The sequence below is a fragment of the Staurois parvus genome, unplaced genomic scaffold (assembly GCF_062004578.1).
Source record: "Staurois parvus isolate SC_StPar_1 unplaced genomic scaffold, SC_StPar_1.0 ptg000554l, whole genome shotgun sequence".
NCBI classification, from domain to species: domain Eukaryota; kingdom Metazoa; phylum Chordata; class Amphibia; order Anura; family Ranidae; genus Staurois; species Staurois parvus.
The window spans coordinates 2,349,337-2,375,197 of NW_028318350.1; the positions used below are offsets into that span (position 1 = coordinate 2,349,337).

General features: G+C 41.9%; 1 protein-coding gene across 3 annotated transcripts in view; it reads left to right on the top strand.

Moving 5' to 3' along the window:
* GLI3 (GLI family zinc finger 3) overlaps nt 1-25,861 on the top strand; it is a 487,507-nt gene that overhangs the window by 439,762 nt on the left and 21,884 nt on the right. For all 3 annotated transcript variants that reach the window (XM_089691206.1, XM_089691208.1, XM_089691207.1), the window contains exons 11-13: nt 8,016-8,165; nt 10,150-10,314; nt 17,214-17,504. In XM_089691206.1, the coding sequence (XP_089547332.1) occupies nt 8,016-8,165; nt 10,150-10,314; nt 17,214-17,504 (606 nt within the window). The remainder of the gene's footprint in view (nt 1-8,015; nt 8,166-10,149; nt 10,315-17,213; nt 17,505-25,861) is intronic.

Genomic DNA, 25,861 nt, shown 5'->3' on the forward strand with positions numbered 1-25,861 from the left:
CCTTTCCAACCGCTCCGTTTCCGCCACCCCCCTCTGCCAATCCCTCCACTGGCCTCCACTCAGTGTCCTCCACCCCCCTCTGCCAATCCCTCCACTGGCTTCCACTCAGTGTCCTCCACCCCCCTCTGCCAATCCCTCCACTGGCTTCCACTCAGTGTCCTCCACCCCCCTCTGCCAATCCCTCCACTGGCCTCCACTCAGTGTCCTCCACCCCCCTCTGCCAATCCCTCCACTGACCTCCACTCAGTGTCCTCCACCGCTCTCTGCCAATCCCTCCACTGGCCTCCACTCAGTGTCCTCCACCCCCCTCTGCCAATCCCTCCACTGGCTTCCCGATTGCGCAACGGATCAAATTCAAAATCCTAACACTGACGTACAAAGCCGTCCACCATACTGCCCCAAACTACATCACTGACCTAATATCCAAGTACCACCCAGCAGGCACACTCCGCTCCTCACAAGACCTCCTTCTCTCTAGTTCCCTGGTCTCCTCCTCCCAAGCCCGACTCCAGGACTTCTCCAGGGTGTCACTCATCCTCTGGAACTCCCTGCCCCAACCCATCAGATTATCACCTACTCTCCTCTCCTTTAGGCCCTGAAAACCCACCTCCTCAGGGAAGCCTACCCCACCCCCTGCTAACTTGCCAACCTCCTCCACTCTTCCTACCACTCCATCCCCCACAGCTATCTCCTCCTGTGCCACCATCCCCTCCCTCCTAGATTGTAAGCTCCAAGGAGCAGGGCCCTCGATCCCCTCATGTTTTGCATTGTATTGGTATTGTTCTGTCACATGTTCTGTCCCCCTTTGTAATGTACAGCGCTGAGCCAACTATTGGCGCTTTATAAATACTGTATAATAATAATAATAATATGCAGATCGCCTGTAGAATTCTATTGAGTAACTTTGCCAGGACATGAAGATGTCACATGTCAGAACACACTGCTTCTTCCTATTGTGGCCTCATACACTTTGTATAGAGGGTGGCATTGCAATACCTTAGTCACAAGAATTAATTACATTCTAAACGAGCAAAACACAGACACTTCTGTGACACCTTAGAATAGTTGGGGGTCATCTTAATTGTTATACAGGGCCTCAAATGTGGCCCCCTGACATCCCCAAAGGGCTGTGCATAATACTTGCTGAATGTAATGCTACAGAAATTTATCAGATACACAAACGTGCAACAAGAGGTGGTCAAAGAATACAGACATTTTACAAGAGGTGGTCAGAAATTGCAAACATGCTGTAGGAATTTTTGAAGAATGGGGAAATGCTTCATCCATATCAGGGGTGGACTGACAACTCATGAGGCCCCCGGGCAATAGGGGATCATGGGGCCCCTGTGTCCTTGCCCAAACTCAAAAAAGCCTATGAAAAGGTACCAGGGGCATCTCATGGGGCCCCCTACTGACCCCGGGCCCTCGGGCAGTGCCCGAGTTTCCAAATGGTCAGTCCGCCCCTGGTCCATATTATTATTATTATTATTATACAGTATTTATAAAGCGCCGATAGTTCGCTTCGTACATTACAAAGGGTGACAGAACAACAACAATACAATGTAAAACATGAGGGGATCGAGGGCCCTGCTCCTTGGAGCTTACAATCTAGGAGGGAGGGGATGCTGGTACATGAGGGGATTGAGGGCCCTGCTCCTTCCAGCTTACAATCCATAGACTAAAGACACATTGCATGAGACTGTTAAAAAGCACTGCTATTACAGCCCCTTTACAAATCAATACTTTCCAATTTCTGCTTCCCACAACCGTTTATAAAACACACTTGTGCCACATTTGATATTTCTTTCAGCAAAATACCTTATATACGATCACATGGAAATAACACAAAAAGAGAAAAAGAATAGTCAGTATAGAAAAAAAGTAAGATAGTGTAAAAGAAATAAACCAAATTATTTTACTACTAGAAGTTACCCTAAAGAAAAGTTTTCATTTGAGTAAGCACCTAGGTAAACAAAATGCAGACTGCTATATGCAGGGGCCCTGAGGGCCACACAAAAAGTGCCAGAGAGCCACATGCAGCCCTAGGCTGTGAGTTGGGCACCAGGGCCTTAGAAGATCCATTCTTCATTTACCATACATATGCAGCGGTCGGTGCTTTTCCAAGCCGGTTTTCTTACATCGTGACACCAGCTTTTCTCTGTTTAGGATAGAGAATAATCTGAAACTGCCTGTGCAATGAAGGGCCTATTTAATGGCAAATATATCAGGCATGTGCTTTTTACTTCCATGCAGTGTAAACATAAATGTGTGTATAAATAAATATTCAAAACCTTTACTTTTGTTTCTATTTCTTTAGCTACAACCTTATAGTTCATAAAAAAGGCATTGTTATCAGTTTATGAAACAAGGCAAGGAATGCATATCCTACCTTTGAGCATTTTTGGCTCAGTGTTTTGTGACAAGGCGTAACCCCCCTGACGGTATTCCCGAGTGTAGCTCGGGGTAAAGTTTCAGTACCAAAAGCGGTAACCCCCCCGAGCTACACTCGGGAATACCATGCGGCGTTCTCCGGGGGTCCCTGCAGCACTTACCTTGTCCTTCGCTCCCGCGATGTGTCCCCTGCAGCGTCCCCGGCCATCTCCTCTGGCCGATGCCGGCATCCGGCTTCCGTGTTCCGGTCCCTGTGACGTCGGGAAATTTGAAATCTTTAAAAAATGACATTTTTTATGTCATTGCTGTTTCACTGCATTTCACATACTTTTTGTCCCGAGTGCTTTGTCCGGCGCCCTGCCTGCATTTTTACTGTTCTTTCTGCCTGGAAACTTAGAAAAGTCCATGGTGTCCAAAAAGCGTCCCTTTACGTCAAAAGCGGTTTTAGAACAGCGATAGTAAATCAGAACCACTTGCAGAATTGAGTGATAATGGTTTGTGGAGAAATTCGTCATCAGACACTGAAAATTTTGCGACTTTGCTCAGCGATGTGCGAACTTGGCGCTATATTTCAAATTTCAGTGTTTTTGGTTTGATTATATTATTGAATTAAATTTATTATTATTATATTATTATTTTTTATGAGCATTTATTAAGTAATTACTAAGAATTGCAGGCCTACAATACATAACTCCAAATTTCCATGCAAAATAATGGTACCGCTTTTGGTACAAAATTCCTGACATAATCATACCGCCAGGGAGGTTAAAGCGGTATTTAACTCTACTTTTGTTTTTTGTTTTTTTTTTATTGGGCCCTAGGTGCTCGATGCTATGCACCACATATTAGCACACTATGACAGATTTACCTGTGAAATTAAGCCCTCCAGTGCTGCACTGTCACCACTGCCAGCACTTCCATATACACCCGCTATTCCTTCCTGGGCTCACGCTGTCCAGTCGTTGAATGGTTGGGCTGCAACGTTGTTACTCCCGCTCATGTATGATGGAGTCACCATTGTGGCACAGCACTGGCTGCAATCGCAGCACACTGTTTTGAATGCAGCACGCACACCACTGATGTCATTGGCCTGATCCGATGACAGTAGCTACTAAACAACACAGATTTAGGTAAAAGGAAGTATCCTCCTGCGCTTTATATCAATGGATTCCCTATACTATCCCTATAGGATAGCTGCTGTCACTCGACTAAACCAGTAATTGATCAATATTTTACAAAAATTAGTGAAGCGCTACTATTATCAAAATTAAATACTACAGTGCCTAATTATACCTATCGATTGGTGCTCTGTGAAAAGGAGCTCATATATATTATATATATGATGTATTTCAGGGCTAATTAAACGGTTTTACTGTGAAATAAAAATACACATCAATGTGAATATAAACCAAAGAAGGATGAAAAATGATAAAAAAATACCATGTATATATAATGAATTCAATCACAAGATTCCATCCTATACCTGTGCATCACTTAAATAAAAAACCACCATCTGTGAATGATCAAAAAAATGAAATAAAAAATAAAGCAAAGTCCATGCAAGTGAAAAACTTCGTGAAAAAGTGATCTTCACTTCTAGTGCACAAATCCTCAAATGGCAGCAGTGGCTGCTCACCTCCCCGCACTGACACACACAGGGCCAAAAAGCTATTACTCTCCTCTGTATCAGGTCCTTGTATATGGATAGCCCATCCAGATGTCACAAGGGAATTGGAGACTCCTCTGTTCCACTCCACCTCCACTCAGTAATATACAAGAAACGAGAGATCCTTCCATAGTGTAATAGGTTTAATAAAGCCAATAAAGAAGGCAAAGATTACACTCACATATAGTTGTAGTCACATCAGCATTTTCCCCATCCCATGGGTGTATTGCATGAAACCAGGGGAAACCAATATGACCGGAAGTGACGTTACTCGAAACCGGATATGGCGTACCGACGCGTTGCGTCACGTGCGTCGTGACTTCATCAGGGTTAAGGCCCACCGGTAATCAAAATGCCCTTATATAGGATCCGGCTTAATCATGATCCTTAGTGAGAGGGCGGGCACCCGGCGGCCATTTTCCTGGAGTCCGCCACTGATTTAGGTACTTCCCAAGGTACCTACTGGTAAGACATTACTATTATACGGGATTTATGGCACCAACAGGTTGCTCAGCACTTTACAATATAAAGGAAGACAGTACAGCAGCGATACAGTTCAATTAGGACGGCCCTGCTCCTTGGAGCTTACAATCTTAAGACTATTTTTGAGCTTACCTGTAGGTCAAAGTTGAAAAGAAGAGTTAAATACCAGTAATGTTTTGTTTTTTTTGTATTGCAGAGACAGCTTTCAGTTTGTGATACTTATAATACGGCTTGTAAGACCACGCTAAAGCATCACAGATTACCTAGGAACTAGCTAATGTTCTAAAATCAATTGCTTTATTTTGATACAAAGATCATTTTTAGCAGTTTTAAAATTTAGGCCCAGCGGTCATCGCCACAAGGCATTTTGTAAGCTGAACAACTTGGAACTGCCTACTGAATAAACTGTAACTGTCTGCATTATATGTCTCGAGTGCTTCTCAGACCTTTCATTCCACATATTGCAATTTTTAGTTTTAGCATTTGCCAAGGTAACTTTTTTTTTTCTTTTGTAAACTGATTTCAATACGTAGCAAAAACAAAATGACAATTTCAAGAAGTCAATGGACTTATTTTAATTTCTAGCCTACAAAGTAATCATGTACCTTGTGACAATTTAATGCAGTTAAAATCACTTCACCTGGACTGTACTGGACTTTACAATATGTGCTAGAGAAGGTCAAATTAGTTCATCATGATTATAACATATTAAACTGGGGTGATATAGATCAGGAGGATTCACAAATGAAGGTAAGGAATTCCTGCTTAGTAGTGGAACTATTTTGTATATTCTGCCATCTAGAGGTATCAAGAAAGAATTGTTACTACTACAGTATGATTCATGAATTCCCAAAACTACAAAATGTTTACTTGTCCCTTTTCTGTTCTGTATTTATTGATATGACTTTTAGAATTATGTCCAGGGCAAGCATGAGGGACATTTGGTTCCTAGGACATAATATGAAATGATGAATGAATATGATATGTATGAATGGGATGTTATCTTAACATTTTAATGCCAGGCATACACAGCTGCTCTACTTGTTAATTTGTTTTAATCTGTCTAAAACAGCATTGTTTCTGTATTTAGCTTTGAACATATCTGCTTTTAAAAAAAAAAAAAATCTACCAATAGTCCCCTTAGGCTTTTCACAAATGTCTTTATAAAATAACCACCTCCAAATTTAATAATTACCCTACAACACAATCAACACCCTCCCCTGAAGGTGTACAAAATCATAGAAGTGACAGTGTTTTTACAAATTCATCCTATAACAATAACTGTGCAATGTAATCTCTACACCATCCATCCACTATTTGCCTTAATCCCCAAATAAAATAAAATATATTTTTTATAAAGTCCACTACAAAATAAAATCCACTAAAATTTCTTTACAGTCCACCAGATGAAAATCCAAACAATTCTGCCAACGATATCCAAAAAATATCCACCTCAAAAAAAGAAAATTCACATAGTGCATTACCTTTTCTAAATAAATAAAATTATTTTTTTTTAAAAAATTTCATATAGTTAATATAGTGAATATTCGTGAAAAATAGTGAAAAACGTGAAACAAATGTGAATCAGTGAAGATCAAATATATACACTTATATACACTTATTTGATCTTCACTGATTCACGTTTGTTTCACGTTTTTCACTATTTTTCACGAATATTCACTATATTAACTATATGAAATTTTTTAAAAAAAATAATTTTATTTATTTAGAAAAGGTAATGCACTATGTGAATTTTCTTTTTTTGAGGTGGATATTTTTTGGATATCTTCGGAAGAATTGTTTGGATTTTTATCTGGTGGACTGTAAAGAAATTTTAGTGGATTTTATTTTGTAGTGGACTTTATAAAAAATATATTTTATTTTATTTGGGGATTAAGGCAAATAGTGGATGGATGGTGTAGAGATTACATTGCACAGTTATTATGTTATAGGATGAATTTGTAAAAACACTCACTTGTATGATTTTCACAAATGTCACATTTGGCCCGCCAGACCATTTCATGTGGCATAATATAAAAAATGCAGCGCTAAGTATAGGGTATTGAACTAATAAACATAAATATAAGGTGTAATGATCAATAATAAAATGATAGTAATAAATAGAGTCTCTATCAGTGACACTATAAAGTGCATATAGTGACTAATTTGGCATGCTATCACATCCTGCGACGTGATGGTAGACGTCCCAATACGAGGTGAAGAATCAGTGATTCCCATGCTCTTAGGTGGGTATATATTATGCACTAACCAGATAGCGCACACAATTGCGCGTTTGAGTTATCAGACCACTCCTGGTACTCTGGAACTGGAAGGGAAAGAAACTGGAGATCATCTGGCAAACCAACAGCTCGGCAGGTGATCAGCATCTCATCTATACCAACTGTGGTACTTCATCCATCCAGCAGGGGGTCCTCATCCATGTGTAGTGAATACTCAGATATCCAGTAAGGAACCCACCAAATAAGGCATGGAGCATCGGACTAGGAATCCACCTTGAAAGGAGGGGCTCGTAGTGCAGCGAGCCCAAACAGAAACTTTGATAGTGTAGTAATTTGAGATCCTTTATTGATATATAAATAACAGATGTGCACTCACATGTAGGGGATAAAGCAGAAACAAATATGGCCGCCGGCCTCCGTGACGTCACTGGCTAGGCTCCACTCATTTCATGTGGCCCTTGCATCTCGCAGCTGTGGCTCCCCTCGTCTCTGCCCCCACTTTGTCACAGTAGTCGGCAGCAGAGAGGAGGACAGAACTGCTCCTACAGATCCTGCACCTCTCTGTGCAGCCCCAGCACCCCCCATCTCCACCTCCCCTGATCTCAGCATTAAGCTGACTCTGACAGCTTACTCCAGCCCTCCTCTAGTCCTCCTCCAGACACAGCACTTTCTGCTGCCCAGCTTCACCCATAGCTTCTTCCCGACAGCAGCACAAGGTAAATGGGGGGGGGGGGTGTACTGTGATGTAAGGGAGGGTGGGGGCTTCTGATGGGGGGCCTGTTGACATCTGATCTGAGGAGGGGAAGGTGGTCTGGATGTCTAGTCCTACAGATACATCTGGCCCTTTGAAGACAACCATAATGCTGATGTTGCCCGTGATTAAATTGAGTTTTGGCATCCCTGCTGTAGAAGGAAAGAACTCTCTCCACTTCCCCTATAAATGTTGAAGAGAAATTTGACTTTGTTCACATGGCTGATAAACGGATATATTAGAATGCTTGTTCTGTCTTTTGAGGGGGTTATCATTGTCAGAGAATTTCCAAAATGTCCTAAAACATCAGCATACATTATTATCAGTGTTGTTATCAGATTTGGATGAAACCATTTAGAATGAAAATTCATTTTTTTGTAAATTGGACCTGTAAAATGATTAACAGTGACTCCATCTAAGGACTGTGATCTTTTTTGTACTGTGAAGACTTTCCTCATGTTTGCCGCCTTCTATTTTTGTGCAGCATATAAACAATGATCACATACATGGTGAGAAGAAGGAGTTCGTATGTCGCTGGGTGGACTGTTCAAGAGAGCAAAAGCCATTTAAAGCTCAATATATGCTAGTGGTCCATATGAGAAGACACACGGGAGAGAAGCCACACAAATGCACAGTAAGCACATATTTTGTTTCAAAATGTTGTATTTTTTCAGTTTACAAACTTTTGCTGAGTAGAAAATGGTGGTACAAAAAAAGTACAGTTGTACAAATACAAAATAGACATAATATTCCAATAAATGCTTCTTAGTACAAATAACATGGAGAAGAACAATGAAGCCACATAATAGTAGGTTTTTTGTGCAGGTTTAGTTTCTTCTGCAAATAATTGCTGTTAACCACTTCCAGTCCGGACACTTTTACCCCTTCCTGTCCAGGGCAATTTTCAGCTTTCAGCGCTATCACACTTTGAATGACAATTGCGCGGTCATGCAACACTGTACCCATATGAATTTTTTACCATTTTTTTGAGACAGATAAAGCTTTATTTTGGTGGTATTTATTCACCGCTGGGATTTTAATTTTTTTTGCTATGTAAATGAAAATGTCCAACAATTTTGAAAAAAAGTGTTTTTCTTATAAAATTTTGCAAATAAATAATCTTTCATCATAAATCTTGGCCGAAATGTATTCCGTTATCTTTTTAGTAAAATTAAAAATAAGCCAAATTAGTTTATAACCAAAAATTATAATTTTTAAACATTTTTTTTTTTACGTTTTTATTTTATTTTTTTATATTATTATTTATTTTTATTTTTTTTAAATACTGTCACCCTAGCAGTACAGTGTCACCATGGTGACACTGTACTACTTGTGGGGGGTGAAGAAGATTTTTTTTTTTTTTTTACAGTGATTGCTTTTACACCCATATAGGATGTAAAAGCAATCATTCCTCCTTCTCTCTGTCTGCATTCTTGCAGCCATTGAGAACTACTGAGTGAGCTGTGATTGGTCAAAGCTTGTCACATAGTACAAGGCTGTTGTGAATAGCCTTGTACCGTGTGACCTCTGTGATCATTCACAGATTTCACACGTAGTAAGCAATGATGTCACAAGTGACATCTTGCTTACTACTTTGCATGTGATCACTGATTGGCCAATCAGTGATCACATGATCGGGACCTCGTCCAGAGGTCTCGTCCGACAATCGGTGTTTCACTGTGTCCAGAGGACACAGCGGGCACCGGATCGCGGTGCTGTGAGTGCGCACAAGCAGGGTGGGGGGAGGCTGTTGTGAATAGCCTTGTACCATGTGACCTCTGTGATCAATCACAGATTTTACACGTAGTAAGCAATGATGTCACAAGTGACATCTTGCTTACTACTTTGCATGTGATCACTGATTGCCCAGTCAGTGATCACATGAACGGGACCTCACACAGAGGTCCTGTCCGACGATCGGTGTTTCACTGTGTCCGGAGGACACAGCGGGCACCGGATCGCGGTGCTGCGCGCCCCCAGGGAGCGCGCACAGCTAGAAATGGCGGGTGCCATTTATGAATGGCAACCCGCCCCTGCAGTGCCACCGCCCTGCCGTTTATAAACAGCAGGCGGACGGCAAGAGGTTAATAATATTGCTAGGTTTATGGGGAACATCTAAAAATGTTATTGCGCCCAAGTTCAATAAATGTACCTTCTGTCTGAAAATTCTTCTGAAATTTAGCCATGCATTTCCTGGTATGTGAGTGTGCGTGCCATGAATGTAGGTACCTGACTGTGTGTTGATATCAGTCTGTTGCAATCCCTTTCACAGCAGCACTCAGACTGGGAAAGGAACGACTAATACTCTGAGCCGATCAGACTCTACTTGAGGTGATTTTAAAAATTAAAAAAAAAACGTGCTGTTGCTGTTCCCTCACTGTCCAGTCACAGACTGGGGCAAGAAGAAATTTAGGTTTTATTGCTTACTTACATTAGAATAAATGAGGTGTGCTCCCTTCCAGAGCTGTGTAAATATCAAGACTGGCCGGCCAGAATTATAAATCATTTGCAGGTGAAAAAGCTACGGTGTCAGTTTCTGCTAGCCTGCAGTGTAGACTAAAGTTTCATCATTTTCTTTTTAAAGATAATCCTGTTTCTATCTTCCTTCTTTTATTCAGTTTGAAGGCTGTTCGAAGGCTTACTCCAGATTAGAAAACTTGAAAACCCACTTGAGATCTCACACTGGAGAGAAACCTTATGTCTGTGAGCATGAAGGCTGCAACAAGGCCTTCTCTAACGCTTCTGACAGAGCCAAACACCAAAACCGGACTCATTCCAATGAGGTAAACTATACGTTTGTAACTTGATCCTTTTACTTGTTTCCAGCTTCAAAAAGTTACCTTTTATAAATGCATTGTCCTTTCATTTTAGTTGAGGTATCATTCCTCAAGGTGGCATATATATATATATACAGTGGGGATCGAAAGTTTGGGCACCCAGCTAAAAATTTGTATTAATGTGCATAAAGAAGCCAAGGAAAGATGGCCATGGCCTTCACAATCTCCTGACCTCAACATAATTGAAAATCTATGGATAGACCTTAAAAGAGCCGTGCGTGACAGACAGCCCAGAAATCTCAAAGAACTGGAAGACTTTTGTAAGGAAGAATGGGCAAAGATACCTCAAACAAGAATTGAAAAACTCTTGGCTGGCTACAAAAAGCGTTTACAAGCTGTGATACTTGCCAAAGGGGGCAGTACAAGATATTAACTCTGCAGGGGGCCCAAACTTTTGCAGACGCCATTTTGTTGTGTTCTGTTATTTTGAAAGTGTAAATGATGGAAATAAAATCTAACTTTTGTTGACATATTATAAGAATGTCTAATCTGTAATTTGATGCCTTTTGGAGATTTTTCCATCTTTCCTTGGCTTCTTTATGCACATTAATACAAATTTTTAGCTGGGGTGCCCAAACTTTCCATCCCCACTGTATATATATATAATTACTATAACTTTGCTAGGTTTTTGTTGGTTGTCACTGCTTTTTCATCACATTTTAACTTCCATGCTTGCCATATAATGTTTCTCTTGGTACAAAGAAATCAGCATCAACATCTGTCAATGACTGCTTTATAGATAGCCTCCTCTAGATAAAAAAAAATACGTTTTACATTTATCAGTCATTTAACCACTTCCAGTCCGGACACTTTCCCCCCCCCCTTCCAGTCCGGACACTTTCCCCCCCCTTCCTGTCCGGACACATTTCCCCCCTTCCAGTCCGGACACTTTCACCCCCTTCCTGACCAGGGCAGTTTTCAGCTTTCAGCGCTATCACACTTTGAATGACAATTGCACGGCCATGCAACACTGTACCCATATGAATTTTTTCCCATTTTTTTGAGACAGATAAAGCTTTATTTTGGTGGTATTTATTCACCGCTGGGATTTTTATTTTTTTTTGCGATGTAAATGAAAATGTCCAAAAATTTTGAAAAAAAAGTGTTTTTCTTATAAAATTTTGCAAATAAATAATATTTCATCATAAATCTTGGCCACAATTTATTCCATTATCTTTTTAGTAAAAAAAAAATAAGCCAAATTAGTTTATAACCAAAAATTATAATTTTTAAACATTTTTTTTTACATTTTTATTTTTTTTTTATATTATTATTATTTTTTTTTTTTTACATACTGTCACCCTAGCAGTACAGTGTCACTATGGTGACATTGTACTACTTTTGGGGGGTGATGAAGATTTTTTTTTTACACTGATTGCTTTTACATCCATATAGGATGTAAAAGCAATTGTTTCTCTTTCTCTCTGTCTGCATTCCTGCAGCCATTGAGAACTACTGAGTGAGCTGTGATTGGTCACAGCTTGTGACATGGTACAAGGCTGTTGTGAATAGCCTTGTACCATGTGACCTCTGTGATCATTCACAGATTTCACACGTAGTAAGCAATGATGTCACAAGTGACATCTTGCTTACTACTTTGCATGTGATCACTGATTGGCCAATCAGTGATCACATGATCGGGACCTCGTACAGAGGTCTCGTCCGACGATCGGTGTTTCACTGTGTCCAGAGGACACAGCAGGCACCGGATCGCGGTGCTGTGAGCGCGCACAAGCAGGGTGTGGGGAGGCTGTTTATAAACGGTCACCCGACCCTGCAGTGCCACCGACTGGCCGTTTATATATATAATGGCCGGTCGGGAAGAGGTTAAAAATCTGATATGGATGAATGGATTACACCTATAGAAAGTGGCTAGTGGTAGTCAAAATGTATCCTTGTGCCATGTTTCTGTTTGTGAACTAGCATAAAACTGGGATTTCAGTGGATGTTTCCAGGCTAATTATAAAACATTTTTTTCAGGATAAAATTAGTGATTAGTTCCAATCAGTAGTTTCCATTATTCTATGCATTTTATGAGCAGGTTAATTACACTTTACAGGTTTATTATTCATCTAATCAAACATACTTTTTTTCCTAGTTTTATTTGTTTTAAAGTGCACATTTTCTGCATATATACACACAATCTATTCGTTTTTTTTTTTTTAATGACTCACAAGTGTAATATAATTACATCTCGTTTGGACTTTTAAGCTGGTGAACAGTATGCAGTTGATTTACTAAAGGCGCAGAGAATTTTATCTTTGAAATTACTTTTTGCATTGCTAAGATAAATTTCAGTTATCTTAATAAAGGTGAAACTCACATTGCAAAGAATATCCAATATACAAAAAATAGGATTTTGTTTGCTCATGATTGCATGTTTGTATTGAACTCAACTTCACTCCATTCACTAAGCTCAATGAATTTTCTCTTTGCAAAGTGAATTTTCACTACAGTAGTATAGTAAAGAAGGTAAATCTTTGCTGAATTCAATCATTCAATCATGCATGAGCAAAACCCCTGTTTTTTATATTTTCCTTCAGGGTGGATTTGATTTAAATCAAACTGATTTAAATCATGATTTAAATCACTAGTCAGTAAGGCTGGATGTAAATCCTAGTTTTCTACATAAAGACTAATTCTTGCTGGTATAACTTTAATATACAAGTAGATGAAGATTTTTAGAATAACAACTTTTCATATTAGTTTTTTTATCCCCAGTTTAATAGGTTAATCATTCATATTTGGACAACTTTTCTGTTGTATTTAGGAAGGAGAAAAATAATCATTACCTTAATAATAACAATTTAAATAGATTTATTCATCTGAAACAATAACATTCCAGCATATGTGATTTGCTTAAACATCCATGTTTGGTAACTAATTTGGCTAAACAAAATATATATATTTGAAGAAACTTAGACTGTCGGCCCCTCCCTCCTCGCACTGTCGGCCCCTCCCCCCTCACACTGTCGGCCCCTCCCTCCTCACACTGTCGGCCCCTCCCTCCTCACACTGTCGGCCCCTCCCTCCTCGCACTGTCGGCCCCTCCCTCCTTGCACTGTCGGCCCCTTCCTCCTCACATTGTCAGCCCCTTCCTCCTCGCACTTAGTTTCACTTTCTTCTTGTGCAGATCTATTCCACTCCAAACAATCAGAAAAATATTGTTTCTATTCTATTCACTGAACTTCTTGAAACTTAGCAGTGAAGGGGTTGATTCTGTATTCATAGGTGTGTAGAAGTTAGGATGAAGATCTTTTTCTTAACTCTGTTCATGTTATAACATTTTTGCTGTGAAGAAGAGGCATGTGATCTCCGCTGAGTCACATTCAGTTTTGAGAACTGCAAAAGTAAACCAATCATCTGTGATAATATCTTGTAGGCAGAGAAACTGCCCAATAATCCTACAGAAACCTCTGGAAGAGCGTGACATTGTGAATGGATTCATGGAATTTATTTACCAAAAAAATTAAACATATACAGCAGTGGTTCTCAACCTTCCTAATGCCGTGACCCTTTAATACACTTCCTCATGTTGTGGTGACCCCCAACCATAAAATTATTTACCCTGTAATTATAATTCATGAAGTGTTGTTTTACCTCCAATACTGCTGCTTTCAACACAGTAGCTGCTTTTAACAGAGTAGCTGCTTTCAACACAGTAGATGCTTTCTACACAGTAGATGCTTTCTACACAATAGCTGCTCTTTACACATCAGAAATATGTGTTTTCTGATGGTCTTAGGGGACCCCTGTGAAAAGGTCATTTGACCCCCAAAGGGGTTGCGACCCACAGGTTGAGAACCACTGATATACAGCCTTATTCTACATAATTAAAAAACTAATCTTTATTTCATGATGGAATAACCTTTGGATGGTAATATATTTTCCTCAAAAAGCATTTTATTCAAAAAAATCCGATTTAAATAAAAAAAATCAGATTTTTTTGATTTTTTTTTAAAAATCATTGATTTGTATCCACCCTGTTTTCCTTGCACATGATTGAGTTATCCTTACAAAGAGAATTATCACTTTGTTTCAGCTTATTTGCTAAGATAAGTCAAAAAATAATCGCTTTGAAAATGAAAATGTTTTACTCCAAAAAATAATTTACTCCAGTAAATAAGGGTCCATCTTTAACTTCAAGATATTTTAGAACAGAAAAGGGTGGCTCTAATTGTTCCAAAAATTTAATCACCTTGTTGCACTAAAAATTATTATTATATTATATTATTATACAGGATTTATATAGCGCCAACAGTTTGCTCAGCGCTTTACAATATAACGGGAGACAATACAGCAACAATACAGTTCAATACAAGAGGGATAGGAGGGCCTGATCCTTGGAGCAGTGTTGATTTTTGGATATTATTTTTGACCATAATCATAGGAAATGGAAGAATAAACAGTTGAGGGGCTAGCATTAACCACTTAAGCTCTGGAAGATTTTACCCGTCATGACTAGGCCATTTTTTATTATTCGACACTGCGCTACTTTAACTGGAAACTGCGCGGTCATGCAACACTTGCCCAAATGATATTTAGATCATTTTTTTTTTCACAAAAATAGATCCTTCTTTTGGTGATATCTGATCACCACTGGGTTATTTTTTTTATTCTATAAATGAAAAAGACTAAAATTGTTTTTTTTACAAGCGTGTTTTTTTTAATTAAGGAATAGACTGCAAAAACAGCTTAAAGTATAGGATACAATATAAAAAAGGCACATATGTAATAATCCTCAAAATACAATACAATCATGTAAGACATAAAAAGCAAGTAAATGAGCAAGGTAGGCAGAGCAATAGGCTACCAACAGAGGAAAACTATCAATTACATCATGTATATCCATTAGTCAGACACTAGGGGGTTTATTTACTAAAGCTGGAGAGTCCAAAATCAGGTTTTAATTATAGATATGTTTTTGAAAACGTTTATTGACACATTTAGATTAAAATGTACTGTATGTCATACCAAAAGATTTTTCTTACTTTTGGAGAGTGTGAGCAAGAATCCCTGAAGGGGTTAACTTCCCCCCGAAGGCTCTTTTTAGCAAAAAACTCTTTGAAGATGTACACTAGTATGAACATGATAAAACAGTTCCTCGGGACAATTATTTGTTTTCTTGTCATGATAATGAGAATGGCCAGAGCAAACGTTCTTTTGTTTTGGGTAGATTTGGGTAAGGTTAAAACTTTTAAGCTTCCAAGCATTTGCTTAGAAAATAGAAAATAGTTTTTATTTCTGGGGTAGTTTCCTCTCACTTAATGTTTCAGTGATCACCTTCATTACTAGGACAGGGAGTGAGAGAATTTCTCCAGAATTGAATTCACAGCAATAAATGAAGGCAGAGGTTGTAACCATTTGATTTTTCTATGCAAAACCAAAAGTTTTGACCTAATTTCCACAATAAAACACATTTTTCACCTACTGGTTTTTTAGAACTTTACTTAAAGGCTAAGTTCACCTATTTAAAAAATGTTTTTGCTTTTTTACCTGCATGTTTTTTTAAAAATGTACACTCTTCACCCAGCTTATTTGCCTTTACCTTTTGATGTAATTTCTGTTAGAAAGCTGGTAGATGTGTTAATGGACTACAAGGGCACTCTTCAGTACCCTTGCAGTTCGCTGAGAACTACAAGCTGTCTGCCACAGTGGAAAACAGGACTTGTAGTTTCTTCATTCACAGATTCGTCTGAATGAATGAGGAAAGAACAAAGAGAGGGCGCACAGGCCTAGTGCATTACCATAAAAAATGTTTAATAAGAAATAAAGTATGTGTTGTACTCACAAACGACAATAAAGTCAAGGCACGTCATAAAAGAACAGCTTGGTCAACACCGCACTGAGGCTCTGAGGAAGAGGCAAGTCCTTGAAACGCGTCAACCTATTGGATGTCTACATTCCCCATTACGGACTGTTACTCAGCGCGGTGTTGACCCAGCTGTTCTTTTATGACGTGCCTTGACTTTATTGTCGTTTGTGAGTACAACACATACTTTATTTCTTATTAAACATTTTTTATGGTAATGCACTAGGCCTGTGCGCCCTCTCTTTGTTCTTACCTCATTCAGTATATTTGGATTCCCCCGGTCTGTTGAGGGCAGCAAGGTGTGCATGTTCCAGGACATTCTTAAGGTGGTTGCATCCTGCATCGAGTCCATCCCCAAGCGCAGGAGCATTTGTGTTTGCTGGTTCATTGTCCTCTGAATGAATGACACAGCTGTGCAGGTGGAGCTGCCTAGTAACATGTTACATCTTAAAAAGCAGTATTATAGCTCTAAGTAGAATTTCAGGAATGTAATTATCTCGTTAACTGCTTCCCAACCGCCCATAGCAGAACTACTGCTACAGGACGGCAGGGCTGCGCAAAATCACACATATATATATGTGATCTTGTATTTCCAAGGAGGACTGGCCCTACCCTTAATTTACACGTATTGGGATTTTCTTTAGCAAAGACATGTAGCAGAATACATTTTGACCTAAATTTATGACAAAATTTGATTTTTAAAATTTTTTTACTGGACATGTTTAATACCAAAAATCAAAAATATTATTTCCTCAGAATTTTTGGTCTTTTTTTGTTTATAGAGCAAAAAATTAAAAATGTACAGGCGATCAAATACCACCGGAAGCAAGGTCCATTTGTGGGAAAAAAAGACTTAAATTTCATTTTAGCACAGCATTGCATGACCGCGTAATTGTCAGTTAAAGTAACGCAGCGCTGTATTGCTAAAACTGGCCTGGTCAGGAAGGGGGGGGGGGGGTAAATCCTCTGGAGGGCAAGTAGTTAACATTTTTCTTTTGTTTATATCATGTTGGGTTTTTTTTTTCTCTTACAGAAACCGTATGTTTGTAAAATTCCTGGCTGCACTAAAAGATATACAGATCCCAGCTCTTTGAGGAAACATGTAAAGACTGTGCATGGTCCGGAGGCTCATGTCACTAAGAAACAACGTGGTGACATTCATCCAAGACCTCCTCCACCAAGAGAGCCGGGGAATCATTCACAATCCCGATCACCAGGCCATTCGGTTCAAGGTACACATGGAGAGCACAAGGACCTCAGTAACACTACCTCAAAGCATGAAGAATGCCTCCATGTAAAATCAGTGAAAACTGAAAAACCAATGGTATGTAGTTTACTTTTTAACAAGATACTGTGTGTTTTTCACAAACACCCATCCAAAATTAATTTGAAAATGTATTTGTATTTAAATTACTTTTAAAAAGCTAATTATGTTTTTACCATATACTGAGTGCAGCTAGTTTCCCCGTCTATTATGAATTATTTAGTGTTTAAAGTACACTGTCCTGAGGAAGTAAGGGGATTTTTTTTAAGTAGTTTGTGTCCTTTGACTTCCCTCTAAGTTCTCAGATCTTCATGCTTGTTCTGGAGAAGTGGCTTGTAAGCTACAGTTGCAAGAAAAAGTATGTGAACCCCTTGGGATTACGTGGGGTTTTGCATGAATTGGGCATAAAATGTGCTCTGAACGTCATCTAAGTCACAACAATAGAAGAACACAGTCTGCTGAACATAATACTACACAAACATTAGATGTTGCCATGGTTTCATTGCACATACCATGTAAACATTCACAGTGTAGGGAGGAAAAAGTATGTGAACCTTTGGACTTAATAACTGGTTGACCCTCCTTTGGCAGCAATAACCTCAACCAAACATTTCCTGTAGTTGCAGATCAGACCTGCACAACGATCTGAAGTCATTTTGGACCACTCCTCTTCACAAAACTGTTTCAATGTAGCAATATTCTTGGGATGTCTGGTGTGAATCGCTCTCTTAAGGTCATGCCACAGCATTTCAATCGGGTTGAGGTCAGGACTCTGACTGGGCCACTCCAGAAGGCGTATTCTGTGCTGTTGCAGCCATTGTTTTGTTGAATTACTTGTATGCTTTGGGTCATTATCACCCATCCTCTGCAGAGCTTCAGTTGCGGACAAATGGTTGTACGTTTTCCTTCAAAATGTCTTGATAAACTCTGGAATTCATTTTCCCATCAATGATAACAATCCGTCCAGGCCCTGAGGCAGCAAAGCAGCCCCAAACCATGATGCTCCCTCCGCCATGTTTCACAGTGGGGATGAGGTTTTGATGTTGGTGTGCTGGGCCTTTTTTTCTCCTCACATAGTGTTGTGTCTTCTTCCCAAACAACTCAATCTTGGTTTCATCTGTCCACAGTATATTTTGCCAGTAGTGCTGTGGAACATCCAGGTGCTCTTTTGCAAACTTCAAACGTGCTGCAATATTCTTTTTGGGCAGCAATGGCTTCCTCCGTGGTGTCCTCCCATGTACTCCATTCTTGTTTAATGTTTTCCTTATTGTAGATGTGTCAACAAAAATGTTAGCATGTGCCAGAGATTTCTGTGGGTCTTTAGCTGACACTCTGGGATTCTTCTTTACCTCATGCAGCATTCTGCGCTGTGCTCTTGCAGTCATTTTTACAGGATGACCACGCCTAGGGAGAGTAGTAACAGTGCTAAACTTTCTCCATTTGTAGACAGTCTGTCTTACCGTGGACACATGAACATCAAGGCTTTTGGAGATACTTTTGTAACCCTTTCCAGCTTCATGCAAGTCAACAATTCTTGATCGTAGGTCTTCTGAGAGCTCTTTTCTGCGAGGCATGGTTCACATCAGACAATGCTTCTTAAAACCAGTAAACCCAAAACAGGTGTGTGTTTTTTAAGGACAGGACAGCTGTCAGCAACACATCCAATATCATCACACTGATTGGAGTCAAGGTTGGCTCACTCCTGGCTCCAATTAGCTCTGGGAGAAGTCATTAAGCTAGGGCCTCACATACTTTTTCCTCCCTGCACTGTGAATGTTTAGATGTTATGTGCAATTAAACCATGGCAACCTCTAATGTTTGTGTAGTATTATGTTCAGCAGACTGTGTTCATCTATTGTTGTGACTTAGATGACGTTCAGAGCACATTTGATGCCCAATTCATGCAAAACTCCACGTAATCCCAAGGGGTTCACATACTTTTTCTTGCAACTGTATTTGAATCATAGAATAGCAATTAACATTTACAAAAAGCAGGCCAGCAAAGGCAGCATCCCTATTTTTTAGTACAGGTTTCCTTTAAAGCTCACTCCAGGAAAATATTCTTTCCCCTCCCATCCACGTCTAACCCATCCTGCACTTTTTTCTACTTTTTTTTACATTATATGTTGTGCACTGTCTGGGTCCATCGCGAGCACTATTTTTGGTTGTGGGAGACTGCTTTTCCAGAGTAGCCAACATGTTCCCGAACAGTCCCCTTACATTGTCACAATTGCAGACTCCTCTTCTGAATCCTGAGGGAACTTCATCACTGGACAACCAATAGAAAGGGGTTGATCTACTAAAGGCAAAAAGACTGCATTTTGCAAAGTTGCTCCAGAGTTTAGTAAATGAGGTAAAGCTTCACTTTGCAAACAATACCCAGTCACAAGAAAGGACATTTTTAAAAACAGCATTTTTGTTTGTACTCTGATTGGATGATGAAAGTCAGCAGAGCTTCTGCTCATTCACTAAGCTCTGGAGCAACTGCACTTGCACAGTGCACAGTCTAATTGCCTTTAGTGAATCTATCCCAAAGTGTTCACAACATGGACACACAATGAATGACTCCCCCCTAACTGTAAAAAAGAGAGTAAACTCAGAACTGGAGCATCATGTGACTGCAACTTTAGCTGAGTAAAAATGGAACTTAGATTTTTTTTTTAATTGAAATGCCAACAATAAGTTGGGGTGGGGGCAGGGGTGGACTGACCATTTTGAAACTCGGGCGCTGCCCGAGGGCCCGGGGTCAGTAAGGGGCCCCATGAGATGCCCCTGGTACCTTTTTCATAGGCTTTTTTGAGTTTGGGCAAGGACACAAGGGCCCCATAATCCCCTATTGCCCGGGGGCCCTATGAGTCGTCAGTCCGCCCCTGGGTGGGGGGGAGTGATCCTAGGGGGAACGTGGAGATTAGCTTCAATCAAGAAGCCTTTTCAATCCATATACATAAATGAGGATGGTTATACAGCTAGAGTTATCGTTAGATTTTTTAAAAATTCTAATTACAAAATAATATAATTGTAATTATTATTTAATTATATTACCCTGTGTTCTCAGTACTCCACTGGTATGTACATCCAAACATAAGCTGAATAGATACTAGCAAACATTATTAAGAAACCTAAATGCATGAAAAATTTAATAAAGTATGACTGGCAGTGCACTATTGTAAAATTGTTTTCTAATTTGCTGTCTTTTCTGTCTGATTTTAAATGTCTTTCTCAACCTTACTAAGGACAGTGGGTAATAAGGTGAGGGATTATATTATATTATTATCACATATTTTCAGATCTAGAAACTCATCATGTACTCAGTTGTATATATACTTTTGTTAGAGATGAGCAAATTGATCCTTGTGTCGATAGGTTTTGTTTATTTGTGGCTAATGGATATCTCAGAATAATTATCAATCGTTTTTTCAGACCTAAGTCAATTTTGTTTTTCAAAAAGTATGATCTCCTTCCCTAAAGCATACTATGGTGAATTAGGTGCACAGTCTGGTGTAGCCACATAACAAACTTAGGTGTCCGTTTATGAACCAGCGGTAATAGATCGCTGCTCAGTTCTCCGGCATTCTCGGAGAACACAGTTCTCCTGTGAATGCCGTTTATGAAGCATATGTAGATCAGTTCTCCAAACGAAGGGAGAACGGTCCACAAACGAAGGGAGAACGGTCCACAAACGAAGGGAGAACGGTCCACAAACGAAGGGAGAACGGTCCACAAACGAAGGGAGAACGGTCCACAAACGAAGGGAGAACGGTCTACAAACGAAGGGAGAACGGTCTACAAACGCTGGAAAATGGCTGATTTTACTATAATCCTGCGAGATTACAGTAAAAGATCAGTTGACTAAGCAGAGGTAAATTATCTCTGCTTAGTTTGCGGTCCCTCCGATTCTCTAGCTCTGGGCTGGAGAATCTGGAGGGAGAACACAGATCTCCAGTGAAGAGCTGAACATGTTCTCCTGAGTGTCATAAACTCTGAATGACCAGAGAATAGCTTCAATCCTCTGAATCGCAGCTATTCTGTGTCATAAAAGGACACCATTACCACAAGTGTGCATTAGCCCTGCAATACTAACATCAGTCTATATTTTTTCTAGGGGTATCTAGAACGGAATAAGTCTTTCAAAAGTACCAGAACAGTATGGGGAACACTAGGTTCTCTGCAACACTGAAGCCCACAAATTGGCAGATTAGGCACAAATTATGTGTACAGTGGGGAAAATAATTATGTGATCCCCTGCAGATTTTGTAAGTTTGCCCACTTACAAAGAAATGAAGGGTCTCTAATTTTTCTCGTAAGTGTATTTTAAATGATAGAGAAAGAATAACGACCAAAATCGAGAAAACAGACATGATATAAATGTTATAAATTGAGTTGCAGTTCAGTGAGTAAAATAAGTATTTGATCCCCTACCAACCAGCAATAATTCTGGCTCCCAGACTGGCTATGTGCTCATGTGGTACACAGATTAGTCCTGTAAATATATAATATATATATATAATCCAGAAAAACACACATTATAAATGTTATAAATTGAGTTGCAGTTCAGTAAGTAAAATAAGTATTTGATCCCCAAGCAAAACATGACTTAGTACTTGGTGGAGAAACCCTTGTTGGCAAGCACAGAGGTAAGATGTTTCTTGCAGTTGATTACCAGGTTTTCACACATCTCAGGAGGGATTTTTGTCCACTCTTATTTACAGATCTTCTCTAAATCCTTAAGGTTTCTTGGCTGTCACTGGGAAACTCAAAGTTTCAGCTCCCTCCATAAATTGTCTATAGGATTAAGGTCTGGAGACTGGCTAGGCCACTCCGTGACCTTAATGTGCTTCTTCCTGAGCCACTCCTTTGTTGCCTTGGCGGTATGTTTTGAGTCATTGTCACGCTGGAAGACCCATCCAAGACCCATAACACTGTTCAACAGGTAAAAAGTTTTGGGCATAAAATTAGCTAATCTTACATAATTTTGGGGTGCTGAAAGCGAAAATGACCCTAAAAAATGTTGATTGGCTCTAGTTTCCATGATATATTCACCCATCTAATGATGTAAGCCATTCAAAATTATGATGCAACTTCAGCTGCATATTGCGCAATTGATACTGGTGACCAATAGAAAATGTCATGTATACTGAGATGATGCAATATTAGCCTTTAATTGCATCACTTCACTGCATAAAAGCTGCAGTATCTGTAGCTGATTGTAGTTCGTCTTTACATTTCGTTTTCTGCTTATATAGGCTACTCAGTAATGCCTCGAACTTGTGTGAATAAAGCAGATCATTTCTGCTATATCTGCGGTGAAATAACTTTTATCTCACAAAAAAGGAGGATAACAGGAATGATTAAGAAAGCCTACAACTTGTATTTTGGCTGCAAGATAGGAGACCAGGACAAGAGCTGGGCACCACATATATGCTGCAATTCTTGTGGGACGGCACTGGAGCAATGGTTGAATGGAAAAAAGGCATCTATGCCTTTCGCTGTGCCAATGATTTGGAGAGAGCCAACAGATCATGTTAGTAATTGTTACTTTTGTATGGTGCCTCCAATTGTAAAAGGGCTAAATAAGAAGAAAAAGTTATCTGTGCACTATCCAAATATTCCATCGGCAATACGTCCAGTTCCTCATGGAGAGGGGCTACCAATTCCTAAAGCACCAGAATCCTTCGTGGTTGAGTCAAGTGAGGAAGAACCTGAAGCGTGTAGTCACGTGCAGTTGTAAGAGATAGCCCTTTCCTCGAATACAAGAGAAAAGCCAAGAGAAGCAAAACCGACACAAACTGAAGACAAAACTAGGGAGAATCCTAAGTATTAAAATGATTCAACTTACGTTATGGCTATAATTTTTCTTGGTAATCCTATGCAATATATTTGTCAGGGCTCCCGGGTATGACCAGAGGTGTGTGACTGACGCAGGGAAACGCAGACTTCAGATATGTTATAAACAAAATTAATTTATTAACACTAACCATACAAACATAAACGCAGTGCAATACTAAAACATAACACAGTGCAAACAAACCAACCAACCACCCACAGATAACAGTACATACAATGCAAGCGTCGTCAGGCAGGCCGGGTCAATATCAGTCGGGCAGGTAGGTACAGGGGGAGCAAGAGGAGAATGGTCGGGGTCACAGGCCAGGTTCAGCAGGTAGCGGGCAGCGTGGTACAGAGGGTCAGGCAGAGGAGAATGGTCAGACAAGCCAGGGATCAGAGCAGGGTCAGCAGAGAATCAGACAGGAACAGAGAGCAGGAACAGGATACAGGGCCCAAGAGAAACACAACACCAAGGCAGAGTCTGCAGGTCTGAATGTCCCTTAAATACACCAGTATAATTAGTTCCAGGTGTTTGACTGGCTGCAAGGTTGAGTCTCTGATTGCTGGGAGCACCCGCTGGCCAGCCCTGGTACTGCAGCTCATAAGGCAGCTGAGTCCCACTATTGCTGGCCAGTCCATTCCTGACAGTACCCCCCCCCTCAAGGAGCGGCCTCAGGACGCTCCAAACAGTCCTAGCTGGGCAAAATGTTCCACCGCCCGGGTCTGGTAACTGGCGAGATATCAAAGACTGGCACATCGGGCAGGACTCCGGGCAGAGGCACATCGGGCAGGACTCCGGGCAGCAGCACACCGGGCAGAGGCACATCGGGCAGGACTCCGGGCAGAGGCACATCGGGCTGGACTCCGGGCAGAGGCACATCGGGCTGGACTCCGGGCAGAGGCACTCCGGGCAGCGGCACACCGGGCAGAGGCACATCGGGCTGGACTCCGGGCAGAGGCACATCGGGCTGGACTCCGGGCAGAGGCACATCGGGCTGGACTCCGGGCAGAGGCACATCGGGCTGGACTCCGGGCAGAGGCACATCGGGCTGGACTCCGGGCAGAGGCACATCGGGCAGAGGCACACCGGGCAGAGGCACACCGGGCTGGACTCCGGGCAGAGGCACATCGGGCAGGACTCCGAGCAGAGGCACTCCGGGCAGCAGCACACCGGGAAGAGGCACATCGGATTACCAGGCGAAGCAGCAGGCAGCGGGCCACCAGGCGGAGCAGCAGGCACCGGGCCCCCAGGCGGGGCAGCAGGCACCGGGCCCCCAGGTGGAGCAGCAGGCAGCGGGCCCCCGGGCAGAGCAGCAGGCAGCGGGCCCCCGGGCAGAGCAGCAGGCAGCGGGCCCCCGGGCGGGGCGACCGGCATCGGGCCCCCAGGCGGGGCGACCGGCATCGGGCCCCCAGGCGGAGCGGCGGGCGCCGGGCCCCCAGGAGGGGCGACAGGCATCGGGCCCCCAGGCGGGGCGACAGGCGTCGGGCCCCCAGGCGGGGCGACAGGCATCGGGCCCCCAGGCGGGGCGACAGGCATCGGGCCCCCAGGCGGGGCGACAGGCATCGGGCCCCCAGGCGGGGCAACAGGCATCGGGCCCCGGGGTGGCGGGCGCCGGACCCCCAGGCGGAGCGACAGGTCTCGGGCCCTCAGGCGGAGCGGCGGGCGCCGGACCCCCAGATGGAGCGACAGGTCTCGGGCCCTCAGGCGGAGCGGCGGGCGCCGGACCCCCAGGTGAAGCGACAGGTCTCGGGCCCTGGCACGACAGTGGGCACCGGATCAGGTACCGGATCGTCTGGATCAACAGCGGGCATCGAGTCAACTGGCCTAATAGGATCGTCAGGCTGGATCAGTTCATCATGCTGGGTAGAGGCATCAGGCTGGATGCCGGCGTCCGGCTGAGTAGAGGCTTCAGGCCGAGTAGAGGCTTCAGGCCGAGTAGAGGCATCAGGCCGAGTAGAGGCTTCAGGCCGAAGAGAGGCATCAGGCTGAAGAGAGGCATCAGGCTGCGTACAGGCATCAGGCCGAGTAGAGGCATCAGGCTGCGTACAGGCATCAGGCTGAGTACAGGCATCAGGCTGAGTAGAGGATTCAGGCTGAGTAGAGGCTTCAGGCTGAGTAGAGGCATCAGGCTGAGTAGAGGCTTCAGGCTGAGTAGAGGCTTCAGGCTGAGTAGAGGATTCAGGCTGAGTAGAGGATTCAGGCTGAGTAGAGGCATCAGGCTGAGTAGAGGCATCAGGCTGAGTAGAGGCTTCAGGCTGAGTAGAGGTTTCAGGCTGAGTAGAGGCTTCAGGCCGAGTAGAGGCTTCAGGCTGAAGAGAGGCATCAGGCTGCGTACAGGCATCAGGCTGAGTAGAGGATTCAGGCTGAGTACAGGCATCAGGCTGAGTAGAGGCTTCAGGCTGAACCACGGAAGGCAGGCTCACCGGTTTGGATACTGGCAGGATGGTATTGGTTGGAAAGAATTTTCGCTTTTTTCTGGTTTTAACTACTGGAGCACTGCAAGTAAACGCAGGTCTGCAAACGAATGGAGCAGCTGGAGACAGAAGAGCTGAAGGATGGAACAGAGGAGGGAGCAGTTGCTACAGAGGGC